Source organism: Macaca thibetana, chromosome 20, assembly GCF_024542745.1.
Source record: "Macaca thibetana thibetana isolate TM-01 chromosome 20, ASM2454274v1, whole genome shotgun sequence".
In the NCBI taxonomy this organism is placed as follows: Eukaryota; Metazoa; Chordata; class Mammalia; order Primates; family Cercopithecidae; genus Macaca; species Macaca thibetana.
The window spans coordinates 32,989,357-33,009,603 of record NC_065597.1 but is presented as its reverse complement, the minus strand read 5'-3'; the positions used below and the strand labels follow the sequence as shown (position 1 = coordinate 33,009,603).

Genomic DNA, 20,247 nt, shown 5'->3' with positions numbered 1-20,247 from the left:
AGGGCACAGTCATCCTCTGCGTCTCGGCACACCCACCCCTCCTTCCTCCAAAGACCTTACTGGAGTGTTTTTTTTTTTTTTTTTTTTTTGAGGCGGAGTCTTCACTCTGTCGCCCAGGCTGGAGTGCAGTGGCACCATCTCGGCTCACTGCAAGCTCCGCCTCCCGGGTTCGTGCCATTCTCCTGCCTCAGCCTCCCGAGTAGCTGGGACTACAGGCGCCCGCCACCGCGCCCGGCTAATTTTTTGTATTTTAGTAGAGACGGGGTTTCACCGTGTTAGCCAGGATGGTCTCGATCTACTGACCTCGTGATCCGCCCGCCTCGGCCTCCCAAAGTGCAGGGATTACAGGCGTGAGCCACCGCGCCCGGCCTTTTTTTTTTTTGAGATGGAGTCACTTTCTCCAGGCTGAAGTGCGGGGGCGTGATCTCAGCTCACTGCAAGCTCCACCTCCCAGGTTCCAACAATTCTCCTGCCTCAGCCTCCCGAGTAGCTGGGACTACACCTGCCACCAAGCCTGGCTACTTTTTTTGTATTTTAGTAGAGACGGGTTTTCATCACGTTGGCCAGGATAGTCTCGATCTCTTGACCTTGTGATTCGCCCACCTTGGCCTCCCAAACTGCTGGAATTACAGGATTACAGGTGTGAGTCACCACACCCGGACGGCTATTTTTTTTTTTTTTTTTTTTTTGAGACGGAGTTTCGCTCTTTTTGCCCAGGCTAGAGTGCAATGGCACAATCTCAGCTCACCGCAACCTCCGCCTCCCGGGTTCAAGCGATTCTCCTGCCTCAGCCTCTCGAGTAGCTGGGATTACAGGCATGCACCACCACGCCTGGCTAATTTTTGCATTTTTAGTAGAGACGCAGTTTATCCATGTTGGTCAGGCTGGTCTTGAACTCCCGACCTCAGGTGATCCACTGCCTCGGCCTCCCAAAGTGCTGGGATTACAGGTGTGAGCCACCGCGCCCGGCCTTGATATCTGTATTTTCAGTTGAGACAGGGTTTCGCCATGTTGGCCAGGCTGGTGCAGTTTTGATTTTATGTTTATGTCTAGATTCCAAAGTTAATGTGTTTTCCCCACATCACTGCACACCTGCTTCCTTCCACTGTGTCACTCGCACCTTACAGAGGCTGACACGCAAGCACCCGTGCGTTCGATGGAGACGGGAAGGAACGCGGCCTGCAAACGCAGAGCTGTGACTCCCAAATAACGCTGTTCCTCTCCCTTCTCGTGAGGGGGAGACCCACTGAACCCTGCGCCCGTCTCCTAGTGCCTGGGTCCGAAGGAGGCAGCCAGTCCCCGTGATCCCTGAAGCCCCGACCTCAGAGCTGCAGCAGAGAGCTGGGAGGAGGGAGGAGGGAGGAGGAGGGGGAGGGGGAGGAGGGAGGGGAGGGGAGGAGGGAGGTGGGAGGAGGGAGGAGGGAGGAGGGAGGAGGGAGGAGGGGGAGGAGGGGGAGGGAGGGAGGGGGGAGGGAGGTGGGAGGAGGGAGGGGGGGTGGGAGGGGAGGGGGGTGGGAGGGGAGGTGGGAGGAAGGAGGAGCAAGGTGGGAGGAGGGAGGAGGGAGGTGGGAGGGGAGGTGAGAGGAAGGAGGAGGGAGCTGGGAGCTGGAAGGTGGAAGCTGGGAGGTGGGAGGTGGGAGCATCGAGGTGGGAGCTGGGAGGTGGGAGGGGAGGGGGGAGGTGGGAGGAGGGAGGTGGGAGCTGGGAGCTAGAAGGTGGAAGCTGGGAGGTGGGAGGTGGGAGGAGGGAGGTGGGAGCTGGGAGGTGGGAGGTGGGAGGAGGGGAGGTGGGAGGAGGGAGGTGGGAGCTGGGAGGTGGGAGGTGGGGGGGGGAGGTGGGAGCTGGGAGGTAGGGGTGGGAGGGGAGGTGGGAGGGAGGAGGAGCAAGGTGGGAGGAGGGAGGAGGGAGGTGGGAGGGGATGTGAGAGGAAGGAGGAGGGAGGTGGAAGGAGGGAGGTAGAAGGAAGGAGATGGGAAGTGGGAGCTGGGAGGAGGGAGGTACCTCTCCGGCCTGACGTAGGAGTAGATTGTGTCCGAAGGAGGCAGAGGGTCAAACCCCATCACAGACTGCGTGGTCACATCCTTCAGAAAGGGACACAAAACGAAGATGCTACGCATGCTGCCGGGGGGCCTCTGCCTCTCCCAGCAGAGTCCTTCAGTCGACTCCAGCGTGGACTGGATGCATCTGCTGAGAGATAGCCACAGAGTCTGACAGAAACGGCTGTGCTTTTTGTACCAACGAGCTTTGGGTGAGGGTGGGACAGTCCTTCTGCCACCAGGACACTCACGGGAGTCGAGGTGAACCTGCGAGGCGTCTGCCCTGCACACCGGAGTATGTGGTGGGGAAGGAAGGGGGTCACGTGCTGCTCGCGCCTGCCAAGATCTTCACCACGTGTCAGAAGTTCTCACTTCGGCGAATGCAGGCCACGGGGACCCTGAGCCGCCCACGGGGTGCACGGAGCTCCTGGTGCACTCGCTGCCTCGCCCCTCAGCCCCACGCACAGTGCCACGTGCTACCACTCAACTAAGAAGAGTCAGAAGCTCACAGCCCCGGACAAAGCCAGCCACGCCGGTCCTAAGGGCCCGCAGAGCAGCTGAAGTTAAACCAGGAGGCGCTAAGCTGTCCCCAGTGGACGCTCTGCGGTCCTGCGACCCTCCGACTTGCTGGTTTTCTCACTCGTTCTATCTCACCCCTTAACAACAGTATAAAATCCTTAGGTTTTGAGACAGAAACAGCACCTCCAGCACGGGAGGTGTCAGAGCGGGACTACACCCCAGCAGCTGCACCAAGCCCTCAGAAGACCACGGACGGAGCAGCTCACCAAGGTGACTTCTCAGCTCGCGCTCTGAGCCCCAAAGGATTTCTCTCTCAAAACAACAAGCACCTGAACCCTGGCTGCCAGGAAAGGAGGAGCCCCTGTGCTAGCCCCCGCCCCTGCCGTGGCAGAGCTGGGCTGCTGAGGGAGCCTGCACCACGCACATCTGCACGTGGACCGCCCGGAGCAGAAGGGACGTTCATGTGACCGGCTTACACAAAGCTCCCATTTCAGCCTTTCTCCCTTACCGGGGGCAGGGCAGCCACAGCTTCCTTGATCTCAGAGAGGATCACATGACGGTGGATATTCCTGGGTGCACGCTGGTAGAGCACCTTCCGCCTAAGGCCGGGAAGAAACAAGGCACAGTAGATAAAGCACAGCAAATGAAATGGTAACAACCACAGCACCAGGGTCCCCACCCCCACCCAGCACTGGGCATCTCGCTGCATCTCTGGTGGCTCTGTTTTACCATTTTACTCTCAAGCAGAGGCAGCACAGCTGGTCCTGGCCTGTGGTTAGGGACCCTCTAGGGGCCAATCCCAGCCGCAGGGCCTGTGACTCAGCCTCTTCATCCAAAGAACAAGAACGATGGGAGCCGTGGCCAGTGGCTTCTGGTGGGAATTCACTGAGCTCGTCTACATGAGAGGACACCTCGGCGTGTCACCGCTGTGGCTACAGGTAGACACTGGGCCCCGCTGGAAATCGCTCTCAGAGAGAGCGGGTACAGGGAACAAAACACTCCTGTCCACGAGAATGCCCGGTCCAGTGAGGAAGCAGATACGTGGACAGGACCCATGACTGCCAGTGGCTGGGGGCACCAGCACCTCTTGGGCCCCCCAGGCACAGCCTCACGTCTGCAGCACACAGCCTTCACTGTGGAGATGCAAATGGGTGCCACTCCCACGTGGTCCTCACTGAGCCCGGCCACACCGTGCGCAGAGCCACGGTGCTGACGCTCAAACTAGCACGGGGCCACAGGCGAACGAGACAAGAACAGGTAAGGGGCTGCCTGTCAGATGCAGATGCATCAGGGCACGAGCCTCCAAAATGTTCACACACAGGAGACTCTCTCATCTCCGCCAGTTTACCCCCAACATGCTGGTGTGACAGACTCGTCATCACCTCAGCTCATGTGGAACCACTGCACGACCAGAAGCCACCGCTCCAGCCCTCGGCACCCGGGAACAGCAGCTCGGGACTCTGTGCTGAGGACCACGGCTGCCTCCCAGGAAGCCTCTGGGACAGGCCAGGGGCTGTGTTCCATCTCGCAGGCTCCACACAGGCCCCACAGCAGCAGAGGCCAAGCTGCTCACAGCCCCTCTCGCCCGGAATCCGAGGCCCCTGTGTCTGGGATGAGGGTCCCCGAGGAGGGGGCGTGGCAGGCCTTGTGCAAACCCCTAGCTCACCGGTTCTCACAGGCTTCCACGGCAGGGTCCCCGGCGTCCACAGTTTGCAGAACCGCACGGACGTTCTCCTCCAGCCAGCTCATGGTGGCAGGCTCTTTCCAGAGAAAGTGTGACCTCCCGAGGTACAGGTTCACCAGCTGGCTCAGGGCAGGGGGCTGGCTGTGGGAGAGCAAGGCCCATGAGCAGAACCCTCTTTAGGCCAGGGCCTGCCTCGAGGCCAGCAGAGTCCCAGGGTTGGGCAGAGGGGTGGTCCAGGGAGTGCCCTGCGGCCTCGAGTGCAAGGGGGCCCCTGGGCTGCTGGCCTGAGGGCGTGGGGCTGGGGCACACAGGTATGTTTGTATTCTTTAGGAAGCACAACTGACTTCACAGAAATGTGAAAATGCAACCAGGGTGGGTCCACCTGTGTGCACACAGGGCGGGCCCTGGAGGTCCGCACCGGCTCCACCCCAGGGCCAGGGGGTGACCCTGCGGCGTGCGCTTTCTTCTGTGTTTGTTCCCTCTGTTTGTTTGTTTTTTGAGACAGGGTCTCGCTGTCGCCCAGGCTGGAGTGCAGGAGCAGCAACAGCTCACTGCAGCTTTGACCTCCTAGGCACAAGCCAACCTCCCACCTTGGCCTCCCAAAAAGCTGATTACAGGCGTGTCGCCACGCCCGGCACCCTCTTTATGAGCCTCGATTTTAAGCTGGAGGCTGATCACCTGGCCCACCTGGGCTTTCCCACAGAGAAGGGGGCTCCTGAGCCCTCCCATGTCAAATGATAGTCCCTGAGGCCACCGCCACAGCCCCTCCTGCCGCCGGGAGCAGGTCCCCCACGGCCTCTCGGGATGAGTGAACACAGCTCCCAGGCTCCGAACCCACAGGCACCCACAGATGAGCCCCGCCAGCCACTCTTCACCTTATTTCGGCGTTGGGTCCAAAGAAGCTGTGACTGGAAACCGTGATGTCGGGCCGCACGCTGCAGGACTCGAGCAGAGGCAGGAGGACTGCAGGGGAAGCGGAGGCTCTGTGGGGGCCCTCAGTACAAACCCAGTCACTCCCAGCCCCCGAGGTGGTAACGGACACAGTGAGGTCCTGGTCACAGACACAGCTGTTCTAAGGTGGAAGAGTGCAGGGCCAGCGGCTTGCTTCTGGGTGGCATTCTGAGTTGCTGCTGCTGGCGTGCCCAGGGTCTGAGGCTGGGGTCTCCTTCACGCCAGCCCCAAGGAGCCTCCCAGCGTCCCCATCTGCATCCAAGGGAAGATTCACCCACCACCCTCCACACACGTGGGGTTGTTTTTCTTTCTTTCGGAGACAGGGTCTCACTCTGTCGCCCAGGCTGGAGTGCAGTGGCGCGAGCTCAGCTTACTACAACCTCCACTTCCCAGGCTCAAGTTTTCTCCTGTCTCAGCCTCCTGAGTAGCTGGGATTACAGGCGCCCGCCACCGTGCCGGGTTAATTTTTGTATTTTTTTTTTTTTTTTTTTTTTGAGACGGAGTCTCGCTCTGTGACCCAGGCTGGAGTGCAGTGGCGCGATCTCCACTCACTGCAAGCTCCGCCTCCCGGGTTTACACCATTCAGCCTCCCGTGTAGCTGGGACTACAGGTGCCCGCCACCACGCCTGGCTAATTTTTTAAAAATATTTTTAGTAGAGACGGGGTTTCACTGTGTTAGCCAGGATGGTCTCAATCTCCTGACCTCGTGATCCACCCGTCTCGGCCTCCCAAAGTGCTGGGATTACAGGCGTGAGCCACCGTGCCCAGCAATTTTTGTATTTTTAGTAGAGACAGGGTTTCACCATTTTGACCAGGCTGGTCTCAAACTCCTGACTTCAGGTGATCTGCCCACCTTGGCCTCCCAAAGTGCTGGCATTACAAGCGTGAGCCACTGCACCTGGTCAGGGTTGGATGTTTTAATCTCAAACACTGGACCCCACGGCAGGCTGGCGGGAGCAGAGGCCACCTGTGCCCAGTGGAAGGGCCAGCACTGCAGGGCTGTGTCGAGGTCGGAGGCCGCCATGTGGGGGCATGGGCCCCAGGGCAGAGCCCGTTCCACCCCCAGGAATGGGCCCCAGGGCAGAGCCCGTTCCACCCCCATGCCTGCAGTGATCTCCAGTGCTCTGAGGTAAGTGGCAGTGGCTTCTTGGGAGCCCGCCTGCCTTCGAGGGAGGAGCTGACACTACAGCGTGTGAGACAGCGGCACAGCTGCCCTGTAGGACAGGGCCTCCCAGCCCCGCTCCCAGACATGGCTGCACTGGTGGACCACAGCACATGGCCAGCTGCATGCGGCCCCAGAGGAGGACAAAGGTGCTTCTCACACACAGGAGATGAAGCTTTCAGGGTCAGTGAGCAGACTGAGGCCTGGCCAGGCCCCTCTGGTGGGCACATTTCTGCTTGTGCTAGAAGCTGCCCAACCCAACGCCGGGGGCCTGCTTGGGGCCCAGACAGAGCCCTAGAAACCCACAGAACCAGGGACGGGTTGATGCTTCCAAGGCGTTCTAACAGATGATGAGTGGTCACGCAGTGTGTGTGTACCAGCTGCATACAAAGAACTCTCACCCCTCACAGCCCCTCAGAGGAGCCCCGTCTTAAAGACGGATTTCACACACGCTGTCAGGCAGGGTCAGCCCCCGAGGTCTGCCCAGGTGGCAGCCTCACTGTGCCCGCCACATGTGTGTGGATCGAGGCTACCCAGATGCAGTCAGGGCTCAGGGGCTGTGCAGGCTGAGTCTGTGTGGACGGCACAGGCCTCCGTTCTGCACCCCAGCACGGTACTGAGCACAACTCTCTCGGCCATGCCTGGGCACTGCCGAGACCTTCCTCTGCTTTGTTCTCCTCCCCAGCACTGGCACAATCCCATGCCCGGCACCGCCCAGCCAGCTCTGTCTCTGCACTCTAGAACACAAGCCCCATGGGGGTCAGGATGCCTGCCACCTCCTCGCGCCTGGCGTGGCATGCAGCGGGTTCGGAGATGGCCGATCATCTTTCAGGTTTGGTAGGGCAGGTTTGCAGGCCCTACCAGAGAATGCATATTTCTGTAGGTGTGGGGAAGGACTGGGACCTGGCCTCCCCCATGGCTGGACACACCCCTACCCCAGGCCAGACGCGGCACCCACCTCCGGGGAACATGGTGAGCGCCTGCTGTATCAAGAGAGATGCCTTCTCCCTGGCAGAGTTCCGCTCGTGCTCAGGGAGGTCTGTCTGCTGGCTCAGCAGGAAATACGCCAGTGGAACGGAGAAGGCAAAATTTGGGAGCTGGGACAGGTTCCGATGAGCCTACAGGGGATGAAGCAACAGTGTGGAGGGAGCCTTAAGTCAAAGACAAAACACGTCAGTCTGCAGACGCGCTGACGACACCAATGAGCCGTACCCAGAGCAGGTATATTCTGCGGGCAACACGGGGGCCTTTTTCCAACTCAGCATGAAGATAACTTAAAACATCCACCCGGGGGCTTTCCGCGAAGAAGAGACAGAGGACATGGGAGCACCTGAGGAGCAGACTGCGCGGGAGTGCGGAGGCTGTGGGGAGTGAGGGTCCCACCCGCCCCAGGCGCTCCTCTTCGAAGCTCAGCGTCAATATTCTCAATGTGGAAAATTTACAAAGACAAGAGCAGCCCACCGGGCGCGAGTCTCCGAGAGCAGCCCACCTCGCGCGCGTCTCCGAGAACAGCCCACCGGGCGCGAGTTTCCGGGAGCAGCCCACGACCGCGCGCGCGTTTCTCTTGCCCTTCTCAGCCTTATCATAGCCACGTGACTCACAGCATTTTCTATCAAAATGGGATCACAGACTCAGTTTTGTGACCTTAAACACCATCATCAACATTCTTCTGCAGACCCATTTTGAGGACCTCCCTGAGGTTTCCCTGCACCTACACTTCTGTGAGCTCTAGGAATTTCTATAAACCATATTCCTGGGGGTGAGACTTCCTGGCCAACTACACCAAATGCTAAAAAATCGGAATAATGTACCCACTTTCATCATCCATGAACATGTGCAATGAAAACATTCAACACAGCAACAGAGAAAGTCCAGAGCTGTCACGCCTTCTCCCCACCCCAGGCCCTGCTGGAGGTTAGCATTACAAAGCCCCACGTGTCCATCCACAGAAGCGCTACCCCGTAGGAACATAATGGGAGCCCAGGTGTCAATTTAAATTTCCTAGGAGCTGCATTAAAGAGAACACCGGTGAAATTAACTTTAATACAGTATATCTAACCCAATACACCTAAATTATTCCAACACATGTCTGTGTAAGTTACGGGGGACAGAGCTCAAGCCTCTGCTGCTGCGCTCACACTCCTGCCATGGAACAGGACGACGTGCTGGGGGTCCCCGAGCCAGCCCCACGCAGCCAGCCCTTCCTCTGCCTCCCAGCTGCGCTGCAGCCTCCCGAACTGCCCGCGAGGAGCTCGGGTCTCGCCAGTTTTTCGTCTTTGCCAGCATCACGGTCCTCGCAGACACACTTGTGCATGTGTGCACACCCATGAGGATTCTGACATAAGGCTGCCGTGCTGTCCCTGGGAAAACCAGACTCCACTCCCTGGAGGCGGCAAGGGAGACAACAAGGCAGGCGGACGGGGTTCTCCCTCGGACGACGACCATTTCATCCCCAAACTGTCCCCTGAGCACACAGACACCAAACCAAGAAAACAGAAGAAGCAGATGTCCGTCCCTCCACGGGACCTCACCAGCCTCGCACCTACCTCCCACTCCTGGAAGAGGCGGATCAGGTACTCGTAGTTCCGGGCCCGCAAGGCCAGGTGGTCGATCAGCAGCAGCATGCAGAGCGGGTCCTCGTCCGGCTCCAGACTTCCAGAGGCAGCGCAGAGAGCAGAGCAAAGGGGAACACGGGCACCATCAGGCTGGCCTGCAGCCAGGACAGGGAGCACGGGCGGGCTTGGCCCTGAGCGGACACTCACCTCAGAATGAGCTTGCAGTACTCCAGCGCAGTGCGCGGGCAGCCTCGCTTCTCCAGGAAGCTCATCTGCTTGTAGAGGGCCAAGTAGAAGCTCCTAGATCCAAAATAGTTCCACATGAATTACAGCGACACAAAGGAGAATGCCCTGTGGACAGCGCTGCGGCCAGCACCCGCTCCACCCCACCCCCTGCTCAGTGCCCTGGCCAGTACCCACTCCACCCCACCCTCCGCTCAGTGCCCCCGCCAGTACCCACTCCACCCCACCCTCCGCTCAGCGCCCCGGCCGGTACCCGCTCCACCCCACCCTCCGCTCAGCGCCCCGGCCGGTACCCGCTCCACCCCACCCTCCGCTCAGCGCCCTGGCCGGTACCCGCTCCACCCCGCCCTCCGCTCAGCGCCCCCGCCAGTACCCGCTCCACCCCGCCCTCCGCTCAGCGCCCCCGCCGGTACCCGCTCCACCCCGCCCTCCGCTCAGCGCCCTGGCCAGCACCACCCGCTCCACCCCGCCCTCTGCTCAGCGCCCCGGCCGGTACCCGCTCCACCCCGCCCTCTGCTCAGCGCCCCGGCCGGTACCCGCTCCACCCCGCCCTCTGCTCAGCGCCCCGGCCGGTACCCGCTCCACCCCGCCCTCTGCTCAGCGCCCCGGATGGTACCCGCTCCACCCCGCCCTCTGATCAGCGCCCCGGCCAGCACCACCCGCTCCACCCCCATTCCGCTCTCTGGGTTCTGCTGGCATTTCCTAGTTGCCCGGCACACAGAGATCCATATCTGGAGAGGAGGTATGTGCTCTCTTTGTCCTTTACAGAGTTATACACAAATTTGCATACTGAAAATCAAACTTCTTTGAAATCTTTTTTTTTTTTTTTTTTTTTTTTGTTGAGACGGAGTCTCGCTCTGTCGCCCAGGCTGGAGTGCAGTGGCCGGATCTCAGCTCACTGCAAGCTCTGCCTCCCGGGTTTACGCCATTCTCCTGCCTCAGCCTCCCAAGTAGCTGGGACTACAGGCGACCCGCCACCTCGCCCGGCTAGTTTTTTGTATTTTTTTAGTAGAGACGGGGTTTCACTGTGTTAGCCAGGATGGTCTCGATCTCCTGACCTCGTGATCCGCCCGTCTCGGCCTCCCAAAGTGCTGGGATTACAGGCTTGAGCCACCGCGCCCGGCCTGAAATCTTTATCTTGTTTTTGTTTATTTATTATCATTTACAGGGAAAGAGTTAAAATCTCCTGTTACAATTATGATCTTAACGTATCCTCCAGTCTCAACAGCGGCTAACAGCACTCAGGCTGGATACATGGAGCCCTGTGACTTTTGGATGCTGGTGGGCTGCTGCTTCTATCAACAGCCCACTGTCCCTTTCATGCCTGGAAATATTAATATTTTATAATCTACTTCAAAGAACTAAGAATTTCATTGGAAGAGATAAAACTAACATAAAGAAAACCAGTGGGGAAAACTCAGACCCAGCACACAGTGCAGACAATCCATGCAGAAGGGGTCAGTGGACCTTGGCCCAGGAGGGCCGAGGGGAGGAGCGGATCCCACACTGGAGACAACGCAGGGCGGCCAGAGAAACAGGGCTCTGCACACAGCAGAGGCAGGACAGCGGACAGAAGCTGGTCTGCTCCACAAAAGGCCCACAGGACAGGCTGCGGGAAGGTCTGGCGGAAGCCAGTCCACGTCTGACCATTGAGGGCTGATGCCAGAGGGATGGCTTTAGGGGCAGAAGTATCTGAAAGAAGAGAGTCCTGCACATGTGGCCGCTCAGCACAGGGGAGCAAGGGTCAGGCTGACTCTGAGCTCCTCACTGATTTAAGCTCAAACCTGCAAAGCCCTCCAAAGCTTCTAAACTTGCCAGGGACGGGCTTTCTCAGCCAGACATAGAAGGAAATGCAATTGCAGAGCCCACTGTGGAGATGTGGTTTGTCAGTCTCACTTCCTTTTTTTTTGGAGAGACAAGGTCTCACTCTGTTGCCCAGGCTGGAGTGCACTGGCACGATCTCGGCTCACTGCAGCCTCAACCTCCTGCTCGCTTGAGCGATACTCTTGCCTCAACCTCCCAAGTAGCTGGGACCACAGGCACGCGCCACCAGGCCTAGCTAGTTTTTAAAACGTTCTGTAGTGGCCAGGCGCAGTGGCTCACGCCTGTAATCCCAGCACTTTGGGAGGCCGAGGCAGGTGGATCACAAGATCAGGAGATCCAGACCATCCTGGCTAACACGGTGAAACTCTCTCTACTAAAAAATACAAAACATTAGCTGGGCGTGGTGGCACGTGCCTGTGGTACCAGCTACTCGGGAGGCTGAGGCAGGAAAATTGCTTGAACCTGGGAGGCAGAGCTTGCAGTGAGCCGAGATCGTGCCACTGCACTCCAGCAGGGGCAACAGAACGAGACTCATCTCAAAAAAAAAAAAAAAAAAAGTTCCGTACAGACTGCGTCTTGCCACGGTGCTCAGACTGGTCTTGACACCTGGGCTCAAGCAATCCTCCCACCTCAGCCTCCCAGAGCGCTGGGACTACAGGCGTGAACCACTGTGCCCAGCCAGGCTCATTTCTAACACAAACATTTATTTTTATTTTTATTTTTTAAGAGATGGGGTCTCACTTTGGTGCCCAGGCTGGACTTGAACTCCTGGGCTCAGCAGACCTCCCACTCTGACCTCCAGAGTGGCATCAGGCATATCTACAGAAAAATGTAAACCTGGGCTGAGCCAATCCAATCCCTCCATCCTTGGGCCCAGAGAGAGCAAGGCGGGTCACTCTGGACCTGTGGGCCCTGGTCCACCCTGGAGGGCAGTCATGCGGTGCCCGCTGCACCTCCCCCAGCCTCACTCGCAGAAGGGAGGGGGAGCTGCGTCCCTCCAGGGCGGCTGCACTCACCTGTTCTCGGGTCTGCGGTAATCCAGCCGGCAGCCCCGCTGGTGAGACTGAACAGGGGGTGGAAGGCACACTCCATGCTGTACAACGCTCGCTCTGCAGGCACAGGGACGCCAGGGGAGGTGTCATGGCCACACACAGCAACCACGGCCCCTCCTCTGACGATGGACAACAAGGAAAGGTCTGGACGCAAGGTCATGAAACTAGAATTCTGGACACTGAGAGGGCAGACATGACCCTGGGTACCCTAGATGCCAGGCTGCATTTATTTCAACCACAGAACTTGTCAGCTTGAGATGGAAACATCCTAAACACCATGAGGCACAACTGCCGCCACGTCCTGACGGAACCCGCCGTCCACGTGTGCACCTGAGGCTGCGCGTGCACACTGACATCAGCACCACTGTTTACAGCAGCCCACATGGCTGTCAACTCATGACAGACACACAAAACGTGGTCCGTCCACACGGTGGAGTAAAAACGAACAATGTTCTCGTCCATGCTACAATGAGGATGAACCCTGAAAACTTTATTGTAAATAAAAGCCAGAGGGCCAGATGCAGTGGCTCACGCCTGTGATCCCAGCTCTTTGGGAGGCCGAGGCGGGCGGATCACGAGGTCAGGAAATCGAGACCATCCTGGAGAACACGGTGAAACCCGTCTCTACTAAAAATACAAAAAATTAGCCGGGTGTGTTGGCGGCTGCCTGTAGTCCCAGCTACTTGGGAGGCTGAGGCATATATTAAACACCAACAACAAACAAAAGCTTTCAATGGGTAAGTTCTGTGCTATGTGGGTTGTGTCTCAATAAAGCTGTCATGGATATCCTGGCAACCCCTGTCATCTTACACCACCGCATCTGTCTTGATGGCCTGAGGTGCTCCCACAGCTGATGGGAACGGGTGGGGGCTCTGCCTTACCTACGAGGTCTCGAGCCATCTCCTGATCCTCTTGAAAGCGGCAGGCATCGCTGAGCTGCAGGAGCGAGTCAACGTGATAAGGGCTCGTCTGGAGCAGAACCTACCAGAAGGGAGGACAGCCCTGGAGGAAAGGCACGCGCAGCCCTCGTGGGGACAGACACCCAGCAAGGCCCCAGCTACCAGGCACGCCTTTCTTTCGGCATTTAAAACCAGGGGAGGCTGGGCACAGTGGATCACGCCTGTAATCCCAGCACTTCAGGAGGGCGAGGCAGGAGGATCACTTGAGATCTGGAGTTCGAGACCAGCCTGGGCAACGTGGCAAAATCTGGTCTCTAATAAAAATACAAAAATTAGCTGGGTGTGGTGGCGTGTGCCTGTAATCCCGGTTACTTGGGAGGCTGAGGCAGGAGAACTGCTTGAACCCGGGCCGAGACTGCGCCAATGCACTCTAGCTTAGGCAAGAGAGTGAGCCTCCGACTCCAAAAACAAACGGGAATTACCAGGGTCGACACTCACAACATCCCCCAACTCAAAACAGGCTAGTTATTATTGCTAAGCTGAACCAATGATACGACTTAAAGCAAGAATTCAAACCTGACATGCCCAGGCCAGGGCCACCTAACTCCCCACCACGCCCCAAGAAAGAGGAATGGAAAGCAGCAGCTTTTCCCACAGGGGAGACGACGCTGAGCTCTCAGAAGCATCCTGCCCCTGACCACAGCCTTGAGGCAGCGTGGACGGGGTGAGGGTGGCCAGAGAGGGTGAGGACGGGCTCCCTCTGGTTCTGAAGACGGGGTTGGTCAGGGTCTCGCGACCCTGGGGCACCAAGCCTGGGGGTTTGTAAAGAGAGGACTCCATCACTGACAGGTGGATGGGCTGCCCGGGGATTGTGAGGGCAGTGGTGGCTACATGGCCCCTGCTCCTGTCAGGGGCTGCGAGGACCACGCACCACGATGTTGTTCGGCTCCATAGACTCCACGGCCACCAGGAACTTGTGCTGAGCCTGCTGGTACTCCTCACTGTGCTCAAACGCAAAGAAGGAGATGCCTTTTCTCGATTCCAGCAGCCGCATGGACAGACCTGGGAGGGGAGAGTGCTCAGCGAGGGTGTGCCGGGAGCAGGGACGTGGGCAGCTCCAAGCACAGCCTTCACCCTCATGTTCTTGACGAGGCCCCTGTGATATCAACAAACTTGACCTGAGTGTGTACTCATGCATATCACCCAGGTCCGGGCACCCTTCTAGAACACCCGCCGTGTGGTCTACACCAGGAGACGGCGTCCTGTCTGCTTCAGTTTCCTACCAAGACATGTTTCCCCCCAGAACTCAGATACAGCTCAAGCCCCACTGGCCTGGAGGGAATGTCAGGGACAAGGACACACACAGTTCACAGGTCACCAGATCTGACCAGGCCAAGCACTGTCCCCAGACCAAGTCTGACTGAGGTGAATGTCCAGGGGGGCCGTGGAAGGGCGGGGTGCAGTGCGGTGGCACAGCCGGCCACAGCACCAGGCCTCGGAAGCCACAGAGCTTTGCAGCGTGTGGCCACTCTCTCCCTCTGCTCCTCCTGTCTGACTGGGTGCACGGGGCCCAGTTTCTTCTGTAAACCTGAAAAGCTCAGCCTCCCAGGACCTCATGGAATAGGCCCCTGCAGTGATACCGTCTTGTGGCCCTGCCCAAGGCCCGAGTCCTGCAGGAACACATGGCCATGGAGCCCCTGTCTGCAGTGCTCAGGGTTCCTGCTAGGAAGGGAAGGGCCGTGAGCAGCAGCGTTCACCTTTGGACAGCACAGGCCTCGCTCTTAGACGCGTCCTTACAGAACGTGCGCAGGCAATCTCTGGCACCCCCCCAGACACAGGCGCAGGAGAGGCAGGCACGGGAGCCGCGGCAGCACTGACAGCAGCAGCCAAGCCAATCGCCAAGGGCACCGCACCGCTCCCTTCCCACAGGTCATCCCTGCCCTGGCCCGAGGGCCTCCTGACACTTCCCCGCACACACCACCAAGCACCCAACACTCCGTGCCTGTCTTCACTGCTGCAATTTATCTTAAAATCACGTGCACTTATTAGTTTGCAATAATATACAAAATACTGCAGTTTAAAATGAACTCGATTGCTTCCATAAGGGAAAGGTTGATGGCAGAACGGTAGGAAGAACCTGCAGGAAAAGACAGTCACACAAAGACGGTGCCTGGGAGGCTCTGTGTCGAGGTCCTGGGCCAGGCCTCCAGCACTCAAGCCCTCAGTGTGGCAACAAACAGTCACACAGTGCGCACCGGTGCTCCTGGAGCGAGAGGCTCGGCTCAAGGGGCACTGATGACCCCCAGTGCCCAACGCGGGCCAGTGCCCAGACCCACCCCCAGCAGCCTCTGCAGACCCTCACCTGGTTTGCTGTACCGGGGCCAGGTGCTCTTAGGGGTGGTCAGCCATGTGCACTTGGGGTACACGCGCTGTCTCTGCCGTGGCCTGGGGAGAACGGGACACAGGTACAGCTTTACTTCCTGTGGTGTGTGGGGACCAAGGCTTGGCTGCCTGATCCCTGCAGGGGCTGTGGAAGCAAAACTGAGGGGCGGAGAAGGCATGTGTGGCAGGGTGGGGATGCAATAGGGACAGGATGCAAACAAGCCTCAGCAACTGCTGCGGGACGGGTGGAGCAGGGAAGGCCCCACAGAGAGAGAAACAATTCTGGCCGACTTGGTGGCTCACACCTATAATCCCGGCACTTTGAGAGGCCAAGATGGGAGGATTTCTTTTCTTTCTTTTTTTTTTTTTTTTGAGACGGAGTCTGGCTCTGTCGCCCAGGCTGGAGTGCAGTGGCCGGATCTCAGCTCACTGCAAGCTCCGCCTCCCGGGTTCACGCCATTCTCTGGCCTCAGCCTCCCGAGTAGCTGGGACTACAGGCGCCCGCCACCTCGCCTGGCTATTTTTTTGTATTTTTTAGTAGAGACGGGGTTTCACCGTGTTAGCCAGGATGGTCTCGATCTCCTGAACTCGTGATCCACCCGTCTCGGCCTCCCAAAGTGCTGGGAGGATTTCTTGAACCCAGGAGTTCCAGACTGGCCTGGGCAAGACAGCAAAACCCCATTTCTACGAAGGATTTTAAAAATTAGCCTGGCGTGATGGTCTGCACCTGTGATCCCAGCACTCCAGCCTGGGCGACAGAGCGAGACCCTGTCTCAAGAAGAAAACAAAAAAAGAAAACGAAAAGAAAGAGAATAACATGCTAATATTTCCACATGCCCATCACTCAAGAAACCAACCATCTCTGATGTAACAGCAGCTCCGTGCCTTTTCCATGCTGCCCTACCCGCCCCGCTCAGATACCACCCGACCAGCGCTTAGGGTGGGCCTGACCCCTGTGGCAGAGACCCCCACATAACAGAGCTCTGGGCCGGGCGCGGTGGCTCAAGCCTGTAATCCCAGCACTTTGGGAGGCCGAGACGGGCGGATCACAAGGTCAGGAGATCGAGACCATCCTGGCGAACACGGTGAAACCCCGTCTCTACTAAAAACACAAAAAACTAGCCGGGCGAGGTGGCGGGCGCCTGTAGTCCCAGCTACTCGGGAGGCTGAGGCAGGAGAATGGCGTGAACCCGGGAGGCGGAGCTTGCAGTGAGCTGAGATCCGGCCACTGCACTCCAGCCTGGGCGACAGAGCGAGACTCCGTCTCAAAAAAACAAAACAAAACAAAACAAAAAACAGAGCTCTGGGCGCTCTGCCTGAACACACAGGTGCAGGAGAGGTGGGGCGTGGGAGCTGTGGCAGCACGGACAGCAGCAGCCATGCCCAAGTCACCGTCAGCACAATGCCATTCCCTTCCCGCGGAGCCATCCCTGCCCTGGCCCCAGGCCCCCCCAGATCAGCCACTGCAGAGTGGAGGCCAGCGTGGTGGGCCCTCCTGACGTGAAGGTGGCCCCAGCCTGCTTCTCCTGCCTGCAGCACACGCCCAGGCCTAGGAGAGTCAGCCCTTCAGCACTCGCCTGTGCCAGGTCTACAGAACCCCAGGGACAGCCTGACCCCAGGTCAGCCGTCCCACAAAACGAGTCAGGAGGCCTCCAGAACGGACCCAACGAGGCAGCCTGGGCAGATGCCGGGAGCGGGCAGGGGACAGGAGTCCGGAGGAGCTCTGAAGGCGGGCAGGCACCCTGAGCAACGGGAGTAGTGCCGAGGTGCCAGGGCAATGAGCTGGCCCGGCTGGCATGGTGGGAAGTCAGGGGCCCAAGAAAAGCGGTGCGTGTGTTATTCTGAGACTCTGAGAGAACCACCAGTAGCGGAAACAGAAACAGGCCAGGCCTTGTCTTGGACGAGCAGGACAAGGAATGAATAAAAAGGGAACCGTGGCTTCTCCACGGAAGTCTTTTGGTAGGAATTAAATTTTTAAAGAAATAATATAACAAAAAGTATAATACTACTATAAAAATAATAAAGGCAATTATTGTCAACTAATTACCATTAATAATTATAATTTGCAGAAATAAAACCATGCAAAAATGTAAAGAAATGGCAAAGACAGACCAAGCAGATGCAAACAAAGAGTGGGACGAGGCAGAACCCTCAGCTCAGGGAAATACAGATAATAAAGTAGACATTTTAAAGTCAATTTTTTACTAACATTCCCAAGGAAACACACCAACACCAAAAATGTAAAGTAAAATATAAAGCAAAACCTGTTAGAAATCCAGGGAAAGTGTGAACAACAGCACATGAAAACATCCTCAATCTACCCAGAATCAAAACACCAACACTTCTGCCCACACACGACGACGGATTTCCAGACCCCCATCATCTACACGAGTGGAAGCTGAAAGACCCAGGCAGACGCTGAGTGTGAGCTGGTGACTCTAACGAAGGGCACTGGCAGGTGACTCAAGACGGGAAAACTCATTCTTGGGCAGTTTCACAGAAATGCCTGCAGACAAGGGGGACTGTAGCCAACATCTGGACACATGCTACCACTGGGGTAAGGAAATGACCGGGGTATACCATGGGGCAGAAACAAGGCTTAGGCCGGGCATGGGGGCTCACACCTGTAATCCCAGCACTTTGGGAGGCCGGGTGCGGTGGCTCAGCGCTGTTAATCCAAGCACTTTGGGAGGCAGAGGCGGGCGGATCACTTGAGGTCAGGAGTTTGACACCAGCCTGGCCAATGTGGTGAAACCCTGTATCTACTAAAAATACAAAAAATAGCCGAGCATGGTGGCGCGTGCCTGTAATCCCAGTTACTTAGGAAGCTGAGGCAGGAGAATCGTTTGAACCCAGGAGGCGGAGGTTGCAGTGAGCTGAGATTGCACCACTGAGCTCCAGCCTGGGTGACAAAGCGAGACTCCGTCTCAAAAAAAAACAAACAAAAAAAACAAACAAAAGAAAACAATGCTTAGAACTCAGACGTGCAAATAAAAGAGGATGTGTCCGGCCGGGCGCGGTGGCTCCTGCCTGTAATCCTAGCACTTCGGGAGGCGGAGGGAGGAGCATCGCTTGAAGCCAGGAGTTTGACACCAGGCCAGCCTGGACAACAAAGTAAGACCTTGTTTCTACAAAAAATAAAATAAAATAAATTAGCGGTGGCATGTGCCTGTAGTCCCAGCTATTTGGGAGGCTGAGATGGGAGGATCACTTCAGGCCACGAGTTCAAAACCAGACTGGGCAACCCAGCAAGTTCAGGTCTCTAAAAAAAAAAAAAAAAAAAAAAAAAAAAGACAAAGCCTTCTGGACACTTCAATGGAGAGTTCAGAGGCGGAACATGCCTCCTACATAAAGTCCCAGAAGCAGACACCCTGCTTTTCCTCCTATAAGGAGCGGAAAGACCCTGCGCTCCTCATCACAGCCGGCCATCCTCATCTAGGGCTGCCCAACCACTAAGAACTACTGAATGGACACAGATGAAATTTATCTTGGCCGGGCGCCATGGCTCACGCCTGTAATCCCAGCACTTTGAGAGGCCAAGGCAGGTGGATCACCTGAGGTCAGGAGTTCGAGACCAGCTTGGCCAACACGGTGAAACTCCATCTCTACTAAAAAAAAAAAAAGAAAAAAAAAAAAATTAGCTGGGCGTGGTGGCGTGCACCTGCAATCCCAGCTACTCGGGAGGCTGAGGCAGGAGAACTGCTTGAACCCAGGAGGCGGAGGTTACAGTGAGCTGGGATCGTACCTCTGAGCTCCAGCCTGCACGAGAGAGCAAGAATCTGTCTCCAAAAAAAAAAAAAAAAGAAAGAAAGAAAGAAAGAAACTTATGTCAGAACCTGAACTTCATGTTAGTTTTGCTCTGAGAAGCAAAACTGGAATCTTTTTTTTTTTTTTGAGATGGAGTTTCACTCTTGTTGCCCAGGCTGGAGTGCAATGGCACGATCTTGGCTCACCGCAACCTCCATCTCCCGGTTTCAAGCGATTCTCCTGCTTCAGCCTCCCGAGTAACTGGGATTACAGGCGCCCGCCACTGCGCCCAGCAAATTTTTTGTAGTTTTTTTTTTTTTTTTGAGACGGAGTCTTGCTTTGTCGCCCAAGCTGGAGTGCAGTGGCGCAATCTCGGCTCACTGCAAGCTCCGCCTCCTGGGTTCACGCCATTCTCCTGCCTCAGCCTCCCGAGTAGCTGGGACTACAGGCGCCCACCACTGCGCCCGGCTAATTTTTTCTATTTTTAGTAGAGACGGGGTTTCACCATGGTCTCGATCTCCTGACCTTGTGATCCGCCCACCTCGGCCTCCCAAAGTGCTGGGATTACAGGCGTGAGCCACCGCGCCCGGCCATTTTTTGTATTTTTAATAGAGACAGGGTTTCTCTATGTTAGTCAGGCTGATCTCCAACTCCCGACCTCAGGTGATCTGCCCGCCTCGGCCTCCCAAAGTGCCGGGATTATAGGCCTGAGCCACCGCAACAAAACTAGAATCTCAAAATTTAACAGCTTTTGAAAACTTTTGAGACGGGGTCTTACTTTGTGGCCCAGGCTGGAGTGCAGTGGTGTGATCTCAGCTCATTGCAACCTCTGCCTCCTGGGTTCAAGCAATTCTCCTGCCTCAGCTTCCCAAGTAGCTGGGATTACAGGCATGCGCCACCATGCCCAGCCAATTTTTGTATTTTTAGTACAGACAGGGTTTCACTATGGTCTCGAACTCCTGACTTCAGGTGATCCACCCGCCTCAGCCTCCCAAAGTGCTGGGATTACAGGCGTGAGCACCACATCCAGTCTGGCTTTTGAAATCTTGCACTGGGGATGGAGACCAAGGACTCTGGGTATCTCCACAACCCACAGTCACAGACAAGGTTATACACAATCTGTGGACTCCCTTTCAGATCCCAATTCTAAGGGTTATGTGTGACTCTGGCTTCCAATATTCTCCCTCAGGGTT

At 57.1% G+C, this 20,247-nt stretch overlaps 1 protein-coding gene across 1 annotated transcript in view; it reads right to left on the bottom strand.

The window, feature by feature from the left end:
- The window catches only part of LOC126943814 (transcription factor 25-like), an 82,200-nt gene that overhangs the window by 1,651 nt on the left and 60,302 nt on the right, over positions 1 to 20,247 (bottom strand). Inside the window, 12 exon segments of the mRNA XM_050772876.1 lie at positions 2,002 to 2,081; positions 3,064 to 3,154; positions 4,222 to 4,380; positions 5,115 to 5,202; positions 7,311 to 7,470; positions 8,899 to 9,004; positions 9,115 to 9,207; positions 11,991 to 12,024; positions 12,027 to 12,083; positions 12,908 to 13,007; positions 13,857 to 13,987; positions 15,288 to 15,370. Of these exon segments, the coding sequence (XP_050628833.1) occupies positions 2,002 to 2,081; positions 3,064 to 3,154; positions 4,222 to 4,380; positions 5,115 to 5,202; positions 7,311 to 7,470; positions 8,899 to 9,004; positions 9,115 to 9,207; positions 11,991 to 12,024; positions 12,027 to 12,083; positions 12,908 to 13,007; positions 13,857 to 13,987; positions 15,288 to 15,370 (1,182 nt within the window).